Source organism: Nerophis ophidion, linkage group LG15, assembly GCF_033978795.1.
Source record: "Nerophis ophidion isolate RoL-2023_Sa linkage group LG15, RoL_Noph_v1.0, whole genome shotgun sequence".
NCBI classification, from domain to species: Eukaryota; Metazoa; Chordata; class Actinopteri; order Syngnathiformes; family Syngnathidae; genus Nerophis; species Nerophis ophidion.
The window spans coordinates 7,144,496-7,161,995 of record NC_084625.1 but is presented as its reverse complement, the minus strand read 5'-3'; the positions used below and the strand labels follow the sequence as shown (position 1 = coordinate 7,161,995).

At 37.4% G+C, this 17,500-nt stretch overlaps 1 protein-coding gene across 2 annotated transcripts in view; it reads left to right on the top strand.

Moving 5' to 3' along the window:
* The window catches only part of ssr1 (signal sequence receptor, alpha), an 18,455-nt gene extending 6,520 nt beyond the window's left edge, over window positions 1-11,935 (top strand). Inside the window, exons 4-10 of one of the 2 annotated variants that reach the window (XM_061921369.1) lie at window positions 154-257; window positions 343-501; window positions 1,742-1,818; window positions 3,217-3,295; window positions 3,373-3,466; window positions 8,176-8,190; window positions 11,271-11,935. In XM_061921369.1, coding sequence (XP_061777353.1) covers window positions 154-257; window positions 343-501; window positions 1,742-1,818; window positions 3,217-3,295; window positions 3,373-3,466; window positions 8,176-8,190; window positions 11,271-11,338 — 596 coding nt within the window. In that variant the 3' untranslated portion in view covers window positions 11,339-11,935. The remainder of the gene's footprint in view (window positions 1-153; window positions 258-342; window positions 502-1,741; window positions 1,819-3,216; window positions 3,296-3,372; window positions 3,467-8,175; window positions 8,191-11,270) is intronic. The other variant, XM_061921370.1, reaches the window with a different exon arrangement.
* Window positions 11,936-17,500: the final 5,565 nt, after the last annotated feature.

Genomic DNA, 17,500 nt, shown 5'->3' with positions numbered 1-17,500 from the left:
TCATTGGCTGCATTGTTAGCCACCTCATACTTGCTGTATATTAAGAATTAAAGAGCACAAAGAAAGACAAACATGTGTTCTTGTCTTACATGATAAGGATTGTAGAAAAAAAGTGTACTTCCCCTTTAAATGTGAAGGTCTGCTGTCTTTCAGACTTCCCTGCCAACGAAATTGTCAAGTTCCTGCTGGGCTTTACCAACAAAGGCTCTGAGAACTTTGTGGTGGACTCTCTGGACGCTTCTTTCCGTTACCCTCAGGTTAAAAGTGGACCAGATTCGAAAGACACGAGGAGGATGCCGCCCTTGGCTGTCTTGACGTGCTCTTGTTCTTCTCTCCTGCCAGGACTACCAGTTCTACATCCAGAACTTCACGGCGCTCCAGCTGGACACAGTGGTTCCTCCCAGCAAGCAGGCCACCTTCGAGTATTCCTTCATCCCGGCAGAACCCATGGGAGGGCGACCCTTTGGACTCGTCATTAACCTCAACTACAAGGACAGCAACGTGAGTGAGGATAGTGTTTCCCCCAGAAAATGTGTTAGTTAAGGTGGTGACTCTCCAGGGGGAGGGGGGGCTGGGTGTAAGGATAGGTGTAACTCGGCCCGTCACCATCACGTCTCCATCTCATCGCTTCCACCACAGCCTGGGGGGGAAGAGACTACAGACTGCGGTGAAGTAGCGTGAAGAAGCCTACAATTTTTGGTTGTGTTTTCCACTCCATTTGCTGAAAGCCGATATACGACATATATCTCAATATTTTTTCCGTAAAGTAAAAACAAAACAGTTTTAGTTACCTGAGGTACTAAGTATGTCATTATTATGCCACATGCTGACATACTGTATGTCCAACTCATCATGCTTAATTTATTACAGCATTTGGGAAGCCTTTAGTTGATTTTTACTATGTACATGTTACATTTTTTTCAACATGTGAGAGCAGGGACCCTGCCATTCCAAACTAGGCTGCTACATTACTAATGATTAATGTAAATATAGCTGAAAAAATAGTACAATAGCAACAGGAGAGACTATTCATCCCTGAACACCATGGAGTTCATGTAGGCTTTAGATGTAGTTACATTATTCTATCAACTATCAGAGACAGATTCAGGAAACTCTTCATTTAACATACTGTCATTAACACAGAAAAAGTAAAATTAAATAACTTTGTTGTTAACTGTAGGTCAATAATGCTTGTCTTTTCTCAGACAGACTGTAACGCACGCACACACGCGCGCGCACAACGCACAGTGAGCTAAGGTTACGCTAAAAGCTAATTAGCCTTCACCTCAAGGACTGCCAGCAAGCTGACTGCAAGCGAGCTGAGCTGCCGTTTGTTTGTAGAACGTCAACGGGCTCATAGTTATGTTACTAGTAGTTGACTGGGAGGTGTTTAATATAGTTTTGGGGGAGTCCGCTGCCTTATGCTCACCTGCTACCGTCTCTCCTCTTCGCCTGCCTGAGCACTGACATGCGCTCTGAATACACACTGATGATTGGCTGTTACTTCGCTGCATGTAAGCAATCAGGTTTTGTGGGTGAGACAGTGCTGGGTGCTGCAGAGACGTACTGACAGATGCAGATGCAGAACTAAGCGGAGCAGCTTGTTAAGACTTTAGTTTAGGCGGTGGCTCTTTCTTGTTAAGGCGGATGCCTTAACAACAAAGCGGTGCAGGAAACCCTGGAGGAGTTGTCTCCATGCAACATCACCATCAATTAAATGACAATTTCTTCTTGCTATTAGGGCAACATCTTCCAGGACGCCGTGTTTAACCAGACGGTCACCATCACTGAGAAGGAGGACGGTCTGGATGGAGAGACGTAAGCGCCCTCTTCTTTCTTCCTGTTTTCTTCTTCTTTTTTTTTTTGTTTAATTCAAACATGCATACATAAGGATCCAACAATTAACCGGTTTTACTATTAACCGTGATTAAAAACGTCCCGGTTCTTGAATCGGAATGGCTCTCCCACAGTATCAGTTGCTTAGCGTTGAGTCAGTTGAGTGTGAACAAACGCCAACAGGTACTCCTGTGACCATTTAACGTTAGATTGCTTTCCCCGTCCGTATTGAATAAACTATAAGTATTGTAAGTTAATAAAGCAAGTGGGAAAAAAATAACATAACATTGTAGAATAACAGCACTGTATATTGAGACCAAATAATGTGCATTCCAGTTATAATTTACACAGCATAAAGTAGATTATTATAAATAAATTGGTATAGGTGCCAGTTGATGACAATAACACTTGCATGTAATAGTCTTATTTTAATACCAGTATTAATTAATGTATGAATACCTTTTTATGTATTCTATTTGTACTATTTTGTTATTTGCTTACTGTTTTTGCCAACTACAGATGGTTACTGTTCACATTTGAACCGACACGGTACCAATTCCCGGTACCTGAGGATTGATATCGGTACAAGTTTTCGCTGCTTCTGTGTGTGTTAATAAATATTCTTTCTTTTTGTAAATACAATATCATTTTTATTGAAACATTTAAAAATGAGCTGATTATGGCAACCGCTGTTCAGTTGTTATATCTGGTTTTATTATTACTTTGGTGAGTCTCATTTGCAGGGATGACATTGAGTTGCAATTAAAGTTGCAAGACATTACAATGCAGTAGTGTATAGTTTATTGTGTTTTTTTGTGCCCTAAAAAGCGTTAATACTGCAAGTGTCATTATTAAGCAGCAGCTGTTTGATTGTAACGTGCATCTCATTTGTAGTTTTCCTTCACAAATTTGTAAGTGTTGAAATCGTCATGGAAAATTGCTGATGCTAATCAGTAGCATGTCAATAGCAAAGCCAATGTATATTAGCATCAAGCTAGCCCATTTTTGGAAAAGTGGATCCTTACTTCCTTTGGAGCGTTTTTTTGAGTTACTTTGTTGGCATTAAAAATCGTAACATTAGCTAGATGTAGTTTTACTGGTTCCGCTCTCAGTTCTGCTCATTGAGTGATCGCCCAAGTGCGAATAGCCGACTGAATTGGCAACCGGGCGTGACGTCACGTGCAACTCAGGTACCATAACATGGCACCGTGGGATTGTATGTGAATCGGTAGGGCTGACGGGTTTCGGTTGGTGCCACATTCGGCACACATCCCTACGACAGTATAAATAACACATTACAATCTCCAAAGAATGTCTGTGATTTTGCTTTTGTGCTTGCGATCCTTGCACCCACGCCACTCACCGTCGACTTCCTTCCAGCATCTTCATGTACATCTTCCTGTCTGGCCTCGGACTGCTCGTCATCGTCGGCCTTCATCAGCTGTTGGAGTCCAGAAAGGTAACAACAGTATGGCTTGGACCACATTGACTGGTTTGATTTCCCATTGTTTAATACGTGTCTGTCTGCGTGTACAGAGGCGGCGTCCTGCTGCGAAAGTAGAAATGGGAACGTCGAGTCACAACGACGTAGACCTCAGCTGGATCCCTCAAGAAACTCTGAACCAGATCAGTATGTACAAAACACTGCTCATATATACTGTACAGTGGGGGTGCAATGGTACGTGTCGCCGCTTCATTTTTGGTACTGTGATAGAGTAGGTTACTCTGGATGCGGAATGCTGGTCTGATATCTTGTTAGGACAAGTAGGGCACAGAGAAGCTTTCAGGCACTCTTTAATGGTGAAATTGAACAAGTGTGGTATAAATGTGTGTGGTCCAAAAGGAACACATACAAAGAATGATTAGGATACATTTATGCATTATAATATGCAATAATATAACAGGATGTGTATAATGTTATATATATTATAATATAATCTACAATGGGTTATAAAACAAATATACAAACAAATGTACATGGACTATTAAAGCAGTCCCATTAGAGATGAATGGAGGATAAGCACTGTTTATTTAGACCAGGGGTGTCAAAGTCAAGGACCGTGGGCCAGATCCGGCCCGCGAATGAATTATCTATGGCCCCCGGGATGATATTTGATTAGTATTAGAGCCGGCCCGCAGGCCGCAGCCGCCTGCTGCAGTTTTGCACGCACCAATACTCCCATCAGTGTTGGCGCTAGGAATTGTCAAAATGGGGTCCCTGAGACCCCATCAAGTCATAAAAATCGAGTCTCGCAGTACATTTTTTGGGATCCCACTTTTTTGTAACCGTTTTGAAAACAATTGATACATTTATGAATTATCTTGTTATATCTCACACTGTATATTGTGTTTTGGAAAAAGGCTACTTATGGTAATTCATTAAAAAAAAAAAGATACAAAAATAAACATTTTTATGCATATGTAAATGTATTCAGTTATAAACATTAATTTACTTTCTTTCCTTCATGGATCCAAACTTTACCGCTGCGTACTTTTTTCTACATTTTTATTTTATTATTTCAGAATGTTAGTTTTATTTTTGGCCAACATAAGACAAATAAAACAATCTGAATGTGTCTTTAATTTTTAGTTTTAATGCCGTGATTTTAATAGCCCGGCGCGTGTGCACAGATTTTCCTCCATGTGGCCACTGAGCTGAAATGAGTTTGACACCCCTGATTTGGACAGTGCTTTAAACGTGGTCTGTGTCGCCCTCTAGTGGTGAGATAGCCTAACTACTGTGTAACCAGAAGTATTACCGGGGCGAAAGTTGAGCTGACGAATTATATCGCCAAGCAGAAACACTGTTGCAAACAAACACTCGGTTAAGGCCACATCTAACACATTACAGGCATTTTAGCATTAATAACCATGCTATATTTGACGTATACTTGCATTTTAGTCAGGAACGCAAACAATGCTGTTTTCACAATCACCCAGGAGCCCATATTTCGCAGAAAAGCTGCAAACAGGAAATGACGTCTCAGACTAGATCGCCAAATTAAGAGCTCAGGAAATCTAACATCTCAAAACTGCGTCAGAATAAGATAAGACTAAAACACTTTCTGACAGGTACCGTTAGGGAACAAAAGCCAAAGTGTAAAACTGCTTATTTTTTGGGTGCAATATATGTTTTTTTAAATTAATCATTAAAAACACAAAATTCTTTGTCCTTATTGTCCAATAATACAATAGTCAAATCAAAATATAGATTTATAAGAAAAATATATGTAGGGGCTGCTTTCATACATCTTGTAGATGAAAACTCATGAAAGTGTAGGTCAAAATAATTAATAGCTATATAAGCTTTCTTGATAGGCGACAAAGCAAATTAATGTAATATATAATACAGTTTTCCCTTGCTTATCATGCTTATTTCCAGACCCGCCTGTGATAAGTGAATTTCCACTAAGTATGATTATTTTTTATTATTTTTATCTTTTATTATTTTATCTTAGTTTAACCATAGTTAAGGGTATGTTTACAACCTAATATAAAAGCCCTCGTAATGTGACAAATTCACATGATAGAAAGTAAAAAACATGTACTTTACTAGGGTTGTGCGATATAGACGATACAAATATCAACGATAATACATTTGTCAGCCAATACAACTTTTAATACTATTGTCTTATTGTGATGTTGGCACGTTGTAGCTGCGTCCAGCAAATTTGACAGCGACACAGCGAACAAACGCTGCGTCCTCAGCGCAATGACGCATCCTCGCCAGCGGCTAACATCCTTCTTCAGTGCTAAGCCACTTCTAAGTCAGCGATCCACGCCTCCATGTGAGACAAATAAATTGTTTCTTACAAGTACTATTGTAACTGGATGAGGCGGAATAGCTGAACATGCTACACTACACACCTATGGAGGATATGCTAACCGCAAGCTACAGCTCTTAAATGTGAACAAGGTGGGTGAATTGATACAAATATCGACAGCAACGATACCAAATAGTGTAGTATCAGTTTGATACCACAGTAATATAGACTCACACACAAACAATTAGTTCTTAAACAACTGGAAAATACTGCACCTTGTTTGATGATGATCTGCTGTGTAATACAGTACAGTACCTTACATCAATGTTTCTTAACCAAAAAATATCTGTTTCTCAGCTGTAGTCCGTACGGGCCACAGCGGTACTCTGTAATGCTCTTTTTTACCACCTGTGGCAGTAATTACAATATCAAACAAAAGAAGTCTGGCGCTAAAGTGTCAGGCTCGGTCAAGAGAGAGGACTCAGATGCAGAGTAGGGAATGATTCGGCAGGCTTTTATTTTGAAAGCTTCCTTTCACCTCCAGAGTCAGGGCAATTCAATATATACAAAATCTAAACTAGTCGGCGAAAAAGGTTCCAAAAAAAAAGAACAACCGAAAACACAAAAACAATGAGGAACTATACTGTACTTGGCGACCTATATTCTATGAAACTTATTTTAAACAAAAAACGTTCCAACAGGAGGAAGAAACAATGGCTGTAAAAACTTCTACACTTTTTCTAATCTAATAAAGGTTAACAAAAAATGTCACTCAAAAAATTGAGGAAAAGAAAGAATTGTAAGAAAAACTGAAAACTCACCACTTCGGCTGTAAAAATAAATAAGACAAAATCAGTGTGCTGAGGAGGAAAAAAAGAAAACTCAAAATAGCAGCGAAGGAATTCAGGATTAAGGTATATAAACACGAGGTAAGGCATGGACAGGATGCTAGAGAGGCACGAATTAACAAGACAATCTGGCACAGAACAAAGGGAAGCGTGGGCTTATAAGACACATGAGGGTAATGGGGAATAGGTGGAAACAATCAGGAGTCAGGGATGACGTCAGACTGATGACACAAAGGGGAGGGCAAGTGATCTGAAACGAGAGGAGTTACTTTTCAAACCAAAACATGCAATTCACAAGACGGAAGAAACCGAGACAAGACATCCCTCACAGCGGCGTTACATAATGTAAATCAGAAGTTGCTTAAGTGCAAAAAATATTTAGTTTATCTATTTTAGCACTAGATAATTGTATGTAAAAACATTTTTCATAAGTTATGAGTCCCTTCTTATGCTGTATATTTGATTAGTATTAATATTTCTTATCAGCCTGACTTAAGGTTTGTTTTAAATAAATAAGAATCTTTTTGATTATCACATGGTTTCATATTATTTGACAATGGTTGTAAACTATTTTAGGTTCGATATGTGAATGTGATTTAGAGTAAGATTAATAAATCAGTCACTGTTAATATTTGAGTGGGCCCCAGGCTCTCTTTATTGGAAACGTTGGGCCATGAAATCGAAAAAAGTAAGGAACCACCACTTTAGATGTCTCATATTATAAGTTATTTTAGACATTTTTTGTTTAAGCCCAAAAAACCTACAATAATTGCTTGAGATGTGTACATCTCTTACTCATAATAGGCTGAATTCCAAAGAGACTCAGCCAGGAACTGATACCAATTTTGAATCTGTAAAGCTTTCTAAGAAACGCGATTGAGTAAAGCGGCAACATTAGAAGCGTGTATTGGTGAGGGGCGACTGTATATTTAATTAAAATGTGTTTCTTTTTAGTTATTACAAAGGGCCCTTTTTAAAAAAATATATATTTTTGTAAAGCTGCCACACACATTTATACGCTCATGTGATTGGCACTGGGAGCAAGGTGGGTCAAGTTCTGGCTCAAAGACACAAGGGCAGCGACTAGGATGCCTAAACTGGGTTCATATTTGTTTTCGTAGCATCTCAGCCATGCCGCTTCCATCTTTTCGGGAAAATAAACAATGCAGACAAAGTGCAACAGTAATAGAATTATTTTTAGTAGCATCAAGTCTCATTCATTACCAGTTCCAGTTGTCAGCACTGTGCTTGACCTGCTTTCTACTTATCAAGCTTTATCTTGGCTTTTTGGGTTTATTTCACGGGAAGGAGAAGTTCCCAAACAAAACCTTAAAGACAGTGGAGACTTAACATTTCAGGTTCTTACTTCTCCTTTGCACTATTGCTACACTGGACTAAAAGAGTGTTGTTTTACGGTGTAAACACTTCCTGTCCTGCACCCAAGCGACGGTTCCGATACGACTACATGTACTTTTACACCCTTACTGTATAGACAATAGTATCTGGACACTTTTTCTAATCAAATATCAGGTAGGTGTCCAAATACTTTTGTCTACCTATCATCTCTTGGGAGTTGTCACATTCTTTTCCCCCCCAACCTTTGATTGAGCTTCTCTGTGCATGACGATCACTCACCCTGCCTTCTTCTCTCTCTCTCTCTCTCTCTCTCTCTCTCTCGCTCTCTCCATCTCGTCTCTCGCTGCTTCCCGCTGTCACGTCTCCTTCAGTGCAGAGTCGCAGAGGTGAGGGCTTTGTCTAGAAACTCGCCGCTCTGCACCACGCATGCATGCATGAAATGTAACACGTATTCAGGGGTGTCCCGATACAACTTGTTCACTTCCGATACCACACCAGCACTGGCCGATACCGTTATTAACCCTTGTGCACTCCTAGGGCCCAAAATGGGCATTAAATGTGTTCCTTATGTGGTATGATAGTTCCGTTTGAAGGTTAGCAGTCTGAAATTTCGCCATAGAGTTTTAAAATTGATTTAAAAATATAAAATAGCATTGTGCTTTTGATTGAGACACTGTATTAAGATATACAAATTAAGTATACACATTTTCTCTTAAGTTATGATCAAAAGAACAAGATCCCGGGTACAAGCGCCCAAAATTAGTTTAGCTCTCCCTTAGAGATAGGGTGAGGAGCTCTGTCATCCGGGGGGAGCTCAAAGTAAAGCCGCTGCTCCTCCACAGGGGGAGGAGCCAGATGAGGTGGTTCGGGCATCTGGTCAGGATGTCACCCGAACACTTCCCTAGGGAGGTGTTTAGGGCACGTCCGCGGGGAAAACCCTGGACACGTTGGGAAGACTATGTCTCCCGGCTGGCCTGGGAATGCCTCGGGATTCCCCGGGAAGAGCTGGATTTAGTGGCTGGGGAGAGGAAAGTCTGGGCTTTCCTGCTTAGGCTGCTGCCCCCGCAACCCGACCTCGGATAAGCGGAAGAAGATGGATGGATGGATGGATGGATGGATGGACCTTCTCTTAAGACCTTTTTAGGCCCCATTGACTCCAATTAAAATTGCTATTTTTAAACATACTGTAATCCTGGTATATTAGAATAGAACAGAAAGTACTTTATTGATCCCTGGGGGAAATTCAGCACCAAAGTTCGCTCACAATAGACAATAATAATAATAATAAATAATATAATCTACATACATTCTAAATTTAAGTACAGTCAAGAAGGAATTATTAATATCGTTTTTCCATGAAAACTCAATGAATGTCATTCTTGCGGATTTTAAAACACATTTTTGGGGTGTATTTGTCCCCCTTATCCAACAGGAAACCCTGAGCATAATTATCAGAGCTTTGATGAGCGTTAATGAGTTAAACTGCCATTAAACCCCAGAAATTAAGTAAAAATGATCCTGTGTGTGTGCGCGTGCACGCTTAAGTGTAGTGCACGTGTATAAATGTGGGTGTGTGTGTACAGTACAGGCCAAAAGTTTGGACACACCTTTTCATTTCAATGCCTTTTCTTTATTTTCATGACTATTTACATTTTAGATTGTCACTGAAGGCATCAAAACTATGACACCTGTGAAGTGAAAACCCTTTCAGGTGAAGCTCATGGAGAGAATGCCAAGTGTGTGCAAAGCAGTAGTCAAACCAAAGAGTGGCTATTTTTTTAAATTGTTGTTTCACCCTTTTTTTGTTAAGTGCATAACTCCACATGTGTCCATACATAGTTTTGATGCCTTCAGTGACATTCTGCAATGTGAATAGTCATGAAAATAAAGAAAATGCATTGAATGAGGTTTGTCCAAAGTTTTGGCCGTGTGTGTGTGTGTGTTTGTGTGTGTGTGTGTGTGTGTGTGTGTTTGTTTTGATTGATTAATTGATTGATACTTTTATAAGTAGATTGCACAGTTCAGTACATATTCCGTACAATTGACCACTAAATGGTAACACCCGAATACGTTTTTCAACTTGTTTAAGTCGGGGGGGGGTGTGTGTGTGTGTGTGTGTGTGTGTGTGTGTGTGTGTGTGTGTGTGTGTGTGTGTGTGTGTGTGTGTGTGTGTGTGTGTGTGTGTGTGTGTGTGTGTGTGTGTGTGTGTGCGTGCGTGCGTGCGTGCGTGCGTGCGTGCGTGCGTGCGTGCGTGCGTGCGTGCGTGCGTGCGTGCGTGCGTGCGTGCGTGCGTGCGTGCGTGCGTGCGTGCGTGCGTGCGTGCGTGCGTGCGTGCGTGCGTGCGTGCGTGCGTGCGTGCGTGCGTGCGTGCGTGCGTGCGTGCGTGCGTGCGTGCGTGCGTGCGTGCGTGCGTGCGTGCGTGCGTGCGTGCGTGCGTGCGCGCGCGCGCGCGTGATTAACCAACCAACCTCAAATATTACATTCTGCAACATTTTATTTTGCATTCATAGCATTCTCCTATCATATTAAAGTAGACTGTTTATGCTATTTATGACAAAAAGGCCATAAAACATAAGAATATAGTACAATTTTTTTATCAAAAGATAGGCATGAAGATGTTAAAAGATTTCAAGCTTTGGGAGTAAAAAAATAAATAAAATATTGTGGACTTCCGATACTTCTGGATCCTAAGAGTAAGTGTCTATAAACTTGCACAAGGGTTATTCATCACATAGGATGTCGTCACAAATCATTCATACTTTGATTGATTTGTGGTGTAAAAGGTTTGATGAAGTGAAATGAGTCAGAACAATACTAGGTATGAAAAACACTAAACCTTATGACATTGTGCTGTTCAAAACTGCATTATTGTTTAAATGAAGCGTGTGGAAGAGGGGTTTGTGCATGTGCCTCACAATACAAAGGTCATGAGTAGTCCTGGGTTCAATCCCGGGCTCAGGACCTCTCTGTGTGGAGTTTGCATGATCTCCATGTCGGGTACTCCGGCTTCCTCCCACCGCCAAACACATGCACCTGGGGATAGGTTGATTATCTAGTGTGTGAATGTTGTCTGTCTATCTGTGTTGGCCCTGTGATGAGGTGGCGACTTGTCCAGGGTGTACGCCGCCTTCCGCCCGAATGCAGCTGAGATAGGCTCCAGCACCCCCCCGCCATCCCAAAAGGGACAGGCGGTACAAAATGGAAGGATGGAATAAGCGTGTGTGCTTAGCGGTTGCGTAGCTGCAATCTCCTAGTAGCCTATAACCGAGCATGTTTACCTTTTTTGTAATTGACTTGACTAACTCGCTGTCAACTTAGCACAAGTAAACACGCTGCAGGGCTGCTTGTATCGGACATTTGAATATATCGATATCCGATCGGGACACCCCTAGTCGTATGTCACCATGGAAACGCCTTCTTCGGTACAAGTGGGTGGGTTTAAAAAGCGGTCATCTCGTCCTCGCAGACAAAGCGTCGCCCAGGAGGTCTCCACGCAAACGCAACCAGAAACGCTCGGCGGGCTCGGACGAGTGACGCAAAGGACGACTGCCGGAGCCTCCCTGACATCACGGCGGCCTTTTATTTGTTTTTCTTTCTTTTTTTTCTTTTTTTTTTTTCCTCTAGAACTTGAAAATCTGCTGAGCTGGTCAGCACACACGTGATTGAGAGGACAGTTGTGTTGTTTCAAACTGCTGATGCTGCTATAGTGAGGAGCTGCAACACAACTTAGTCTTTTTGTGTGTCATGTTTGCAGCTCCGCACTATGTCGCTAAATAAATGCACTCCGCTCTTGTTTGCGGAACGTCTTCGTGTCGCCGCCAGCGTGTGTCGCACTGATGGCTTACAAACACGTTGAAAGTGACCTCACGTTCCCCTCGTTAATTGTAAAACTGCGCACCTGGCGACGTCACGGATGAAGCAAAACGTCAGCTAATTTATTTTGTAGGGTTTTTTTTTTTTTTGTGTAATGGGGAGGGTGTACTGTTTTTGTTCTACCACTAGGGGGCGACACTCTGCAGGCGTCCTCAAAAGTTTGTGAGCGAAAACAAAGCAGCAGCAGAGTTGAATGTCTGTCAAGGGCTGCCATTAATTTTTTGCTTTGTAATAAAAAATATTTTCTTTGTTTCAAAATATGAATTCAGTGCTCGTTCCGAAAGGGATTCCATTTGTGGTCCGCAGCATATTCAGAGTATACTATTGCCGCCATCAGTGTGTAAAGCACTTTGGTTACCATTCCAGGTATGGTAAATACATATCATGCTACAAATACTATTAGATTGATCACATTTATTTCATATTTAGAATGCTTTAACATCCATCCGTCATGTTGTTCTAAATCAGGGGTGTCAAACATACGGCCCGCGGGCCGGATCAGGCCCGTGAACTGGATAAAAATTAGCTTTTTTTTGTTGAATGAAAGAAACTGCTGTTCTAAATGTGTCCACTAGATGTCACAATAGCAATTCTGTTAGGCAAGCAAACTGTTTATACAGGGGCCAAGCAAGAGGTATGCAGTAAAGGAGGACTGTGGCTGCTCCTCCTCGACCAGGAAATTTAAAACCGGCCGTTTTATGTCTCCTGCTTCGAACACATTGGCTCCCTGATTGCCCCAAAATCTCTCTGTCAAACAAGAGAGAAGTAAATTTAACCCTTTTGAATAGTTTTTACCTCCGTTTCCTACGGTTTGTTGAGTTAGCTCTGGATTGATATGTGCTCGTGACAAAGGATGATACCTAGAAGAGTTTACATGTGTTGTTGTTCAATCCCAGAAAGACTGTGATTTATAGTTTAATCCTGGCTTTGTAGCTACACTGAGACGAAGTCTAAGCTCATTGTGTTTTTGAAGCGCCACAAATTTCCTCAGAATTTTCAACAAATTTTTAGTGTTTTGTCCAGAGGATTATTTCTGATTTGTACGTTTTCAGAATGTGCTTGTTCTATTTTTGGCCAAAGAAAACAACCTTAAGTTTTCTTTATTTTTAAGTTATCATGCCATGATTTTACCATTCCGGCCCACTTGGGAATAGATTTTCCTCCATGTGGCCCCTGAGCTAAAATGAGTTTGACACCCCTGTTCTAAATGACCGTGAACAATAGACAAAAGTAAAAAAAAAAAAAAAGTTAATTTCCCCCTTAAAGCTCTATTTATTTCACATAAAAATTACACTTTAAAATATGTTTTCAGGAAAATATTGCATATTTTGTGTTTGTGTAGCAGTTTTCTTTGACAAAAAGGCCATAAAAAAACAATTAACAGACTTAAAGTTGATCTAAAGACTTCATTTTTGAAAGTTTAAAAAAAAGTTTGACTTGTTTTAACACTTTTATGAGTGGGGGCTCTTTTAGATACCTCATTTTAGAGGCTTTTTTTTTTTAAACTCATTGTTCAAATGATTTAAAGTCAATGTTATGAATTATTGACCTATTCAAGGCTCCGATTACTTCACATTAAATATTTTATTTCATGTGTTTGCTAGATACAATGCAAAAGTGTTTTCAACAAAAAAGGACATAAAACAAATTGAAAATAAAAGCATATAGTGGACAAATAGATCTGAAATTGATCTAGAGACTTAAGTGTATAAACTTTTGTAAAATTTTTTAATCACCCAAGAAACTCATTACTCAAAAAAATAATTAAAATCAGTATTGTTATGATTTATTTACCTACTTAAGGCTCCATTTACTTCACATCTAGTCTTACACTTTAAAATATTTTTTGGGGGAAAGGTTGCATTATTTATTATTTTTTTCACAAAATCCTTTTTTTTTTTTTTTTACAAAAATTGCATAAAACAAATTAGAAAACGTATAATCGACTTGAGTATTAAAAGTAACAACAAAAGAAGACTTATTTTAACACTTTTTTAATGAATGGGGCCCTTTTAAATCCCCAAGAATTTTAAAAGGATATATGTAGCAGTTTTCTTTGACAAAAAGGCCATAAAACAAAACTTACAAATAACAGATCTGAAGTTGATCTAAGACTTATTGTATAGTTGATCTAAAAACACTTTTAACACTTTTATCAGGGTTTTGCTGTATACAAAAGAAAAGTTTTCTTCAACAAAAAAGGACATAAAAGAAATAGAAAATAAAAGCTTATAGTGGACAAATAGATCTGAAATTGATCTAGAGACTTAAGTGTATAAACTTTTGTAAAATTTTTGAATCACCCAAGAAACTCATTACTCAAAAAATAATTAAAATCAGTATTGTTATGATTTATTTACCTACTTAAGGCTCCATTTATTTCACATCTAATATTACACTTTAAAATAATTTTTGGGGGAAATGTTGCATTAGTTATTTTTTTTTCACAGGATCTGTTTTTTTGTTGTTTTTTTACAAAAATTGCATAAAACAAATTAGAAAATGTAAAATCGACTTGAGTATTAAAAGTAACAACAAAAGAAGACTTATTTTAACACTTTTTTTAATGAATAGGGCCCTTTTAAATCCTCAAGAATTTTAAAAGGATTTATGTAGCAGTTTTCTTTGACAAAAAGGCCATAAAACAAAACTTACAAATAACAGATCTGAAGTTGATCTAAGACTTATTGTTTAGTTGATCTAAAAACACTTATAACACTTTTATTAGTGTTTTGCTGTATACAAAACAAAAGTTTTCTTCAACAAAAAAGGACATAAAACAAATAGAAAATAAAAGCTTATAGTGGACAAATAGATCTGAAGTTGATCGAGAGACTTAAGTGTATAAACTTATTTTTTTTAATTTTTGGATCACCCCAAAATTGTAGTGGGATTTTTTTTAAACTCATTACTCAAAAAATAATTAAAATCAATTGTGTTATGATTTATTCACCTACTTAAGGCTCCGTTTACTTCACATCAAATATTACACTTTAAAATATTTTTTGGGGGGTATGTTGCATTATTTATTATTTTCACAAAATCTGTTTTTTTTTTTTTTTTACAAAAAATGATCTAAAAACACTTAACACTTTTATGAGTATTAAAAGTGTGCTTTGAAAAGTTATGAGTGTGCTATATACAAAACAAAAGTTTTATTCAACAAAAAGGACATAAAACAAATAGAAAATAAAATCTTGTAATGGACGAATAGATCTAGTTGATCTAGAGACTTAAGTGTATAAACTTATTTTTAGCATTTTTGGATCACCCAAGAATTGGAGTGGGATTTTTTTTTTTTTTAACTCATTACTCAAAAAAATGATTAAAATTAATAGTGTTATGATTTATTTACCTACTTAAGGCTTCACTTACTTCATAACAAATATTACACTTTAAAATATTTTGGGGGAAAATATGGCATTATTATTTTTTTCAAAAAAAAAAGTTTTTATTACAAAAATGGCAAAAATACATTTAGAAAAATGTATAATCGACTTGAGTATCGAAAGCAATAATTAAAAAAAAAAGACTCATTTTAACACTTATTATGAGTGGAGCCTTTTTAAATCCCCAAGAATTTTAAAAGGATTTGTACAGCAGTTTTCTTTGACAAAAAGGCCATAAAACAAACAAAAAAACTTACAATAAACAGATCTGAAGTTGATCTAAAGATTTAATTGTTGAAAGTTAAAAAAATTAAATATATGTGACTTGTTTTAAAACTTTTATGAGTGGAGGGGCTTTTTAGATTCACAATTTTAGAGTGATTTTTTTGTAACTCATTTCTCAAATTATGCAAAGTCAATTATATGAATTATTGACCTATTTATGTCTCCAATTACTTCACATCAAATATTCCACTGTGAAATATTTTATTTCATGTGTTTGCTGTATAAAAAAAACTAAAGTTTTCTTCAACAAAAAGGACATAAAACAAATAGAAAACAAAAGCTTGTGATGAATGAATAGATCTGAAGTTGATCTAGAGAATCAAGTGTTATAAAATGTTTTTTATATAGATGACTTATTTTTAACTCTTTTAAATCCTCCAAGAAGTTTAGTGGGATTTTTTTTAAACTCACTCAAAAATTGATAATTCAAATCAATAATGTTTTGATTTATTGACCTACTTAAGGCTCCATTTACTTCACATCAAATACTGCATTTATTTTTTCACATAATCAATTTATTTTTTGCCAAAAGGGCATACAACAAAGTAGAAAAAACTTATAATCAACTTGAGTATTGAAAGTAAAACAATAAATATGACTTATTTTAACATTTTTATGAGTGGGGGCCCTTTTAAAACTCCAAGCATTTTAAAGTAATTGTCCATTTTTTTTTTCCTACCGCTTATTCCCTTTTGGGGTCGCGGGGGGCGCTGGTGCCTATCTCAGCTACAATCGGGCGGAAGGCAGGGTACACCCTGGAAAAGTCGCCATCTCATCGCAGAAACTAATCAATTGTTCAAAAAAGAATGATTTAAAATCTAATGTTATGAAATATTGACCTATTTAAGACTCCAATTACTTCACATCAAATATTTTATTTTGTGTTTGCTGTATATATATACATTTTTTTACAAAAAGGACATAAAACAAATAAAAGCTTATAGTCGATGAATAGAACACTTAAGTGTTATACTTTTTTTTTTTTAATGTATATGACTTATTTTTAATACTTAAATCTCCAAGAAATTTAGTGGGATTTTTTAAACTCATTACTCAATTATTTATTCAAAATCAATAATGTTATGATTTATTGACCTACTTAAGACTCCATCTACTTCACGTCAAATATTGCATTTTTTTGGGTCACAAAATCAGTTTTTGTTTTGTTTTTTACAAAAAGGACATAAAACAAATTAGAAAAACTTATAATCGAGTATTGTAAGTAAAATAATAAATACTAATTATTTTAACACTTTTATGAGTGGGCCCCTTTTAAATCTTCAATAATTTTAAAGTCATTGATCAAAAAATTATGTTTTAAAATTCATGTTGTGAATTATTCACCTATTTAAGGCTCCAATTACTTCACATCATATATTCAACTTTGAAGTAATTTTTGGGAAATATACTGCAGCCGAATGCAGCTAAGATAGGCTCCAGCACCCCCCCAACCCCGAAATGGACAAGCGGTAGTAAATGGATGGATATTGCACGTTTTGTTGTTTTGTCATTAAAAAAAGGATTCTCTTTGACAAAAAGGCCATAAAACAAATAACAAAAACCTACAATTACCAGATTCATCTGAAGTTGATCTAAAATACTTAATTGTTGAAAGTAAAAATAAATTAAAAAAAGTAATCTATGTGACTTATTTTGATACTTTTATGAGTGGGGGCCCTTTTAGATACCTATTTTTAGGGGGATCTTTTTTAAACTCATTGCTCAAAAAATTATGATTTAAAGTCAATGTTACGGATTATTTACCTATTTAAGTCTCCAATTACTTCAGTTACTATCAAATATTCCACTGTTTGCTGTATAAAAAACAAACGTTTTCTTTGACAAAAAGGACATACAACAAACAAATTGAAAATAAAATCTTATAGTCGAAGAATAGATCTGAAGTTGATCTACAGACTTAAAGGGGAACATTATCACAATTTCAGAAGGGTTAAAACCAATAAAAATCAGTTCCCAGTGGCTTATTTTATTTTTCGAAGTTTTTTTTCAAAATTTTACCGAAAAAAGGCTTTTAAGTGCCTGATTTTCGCTATCTGTAAATCCACCCGTCCATTTTCCTGTGACGTCACACAGTGATGCCAATACAAACAAACATGGCGGATAGCACAGCAAGATATAGCGACATTAG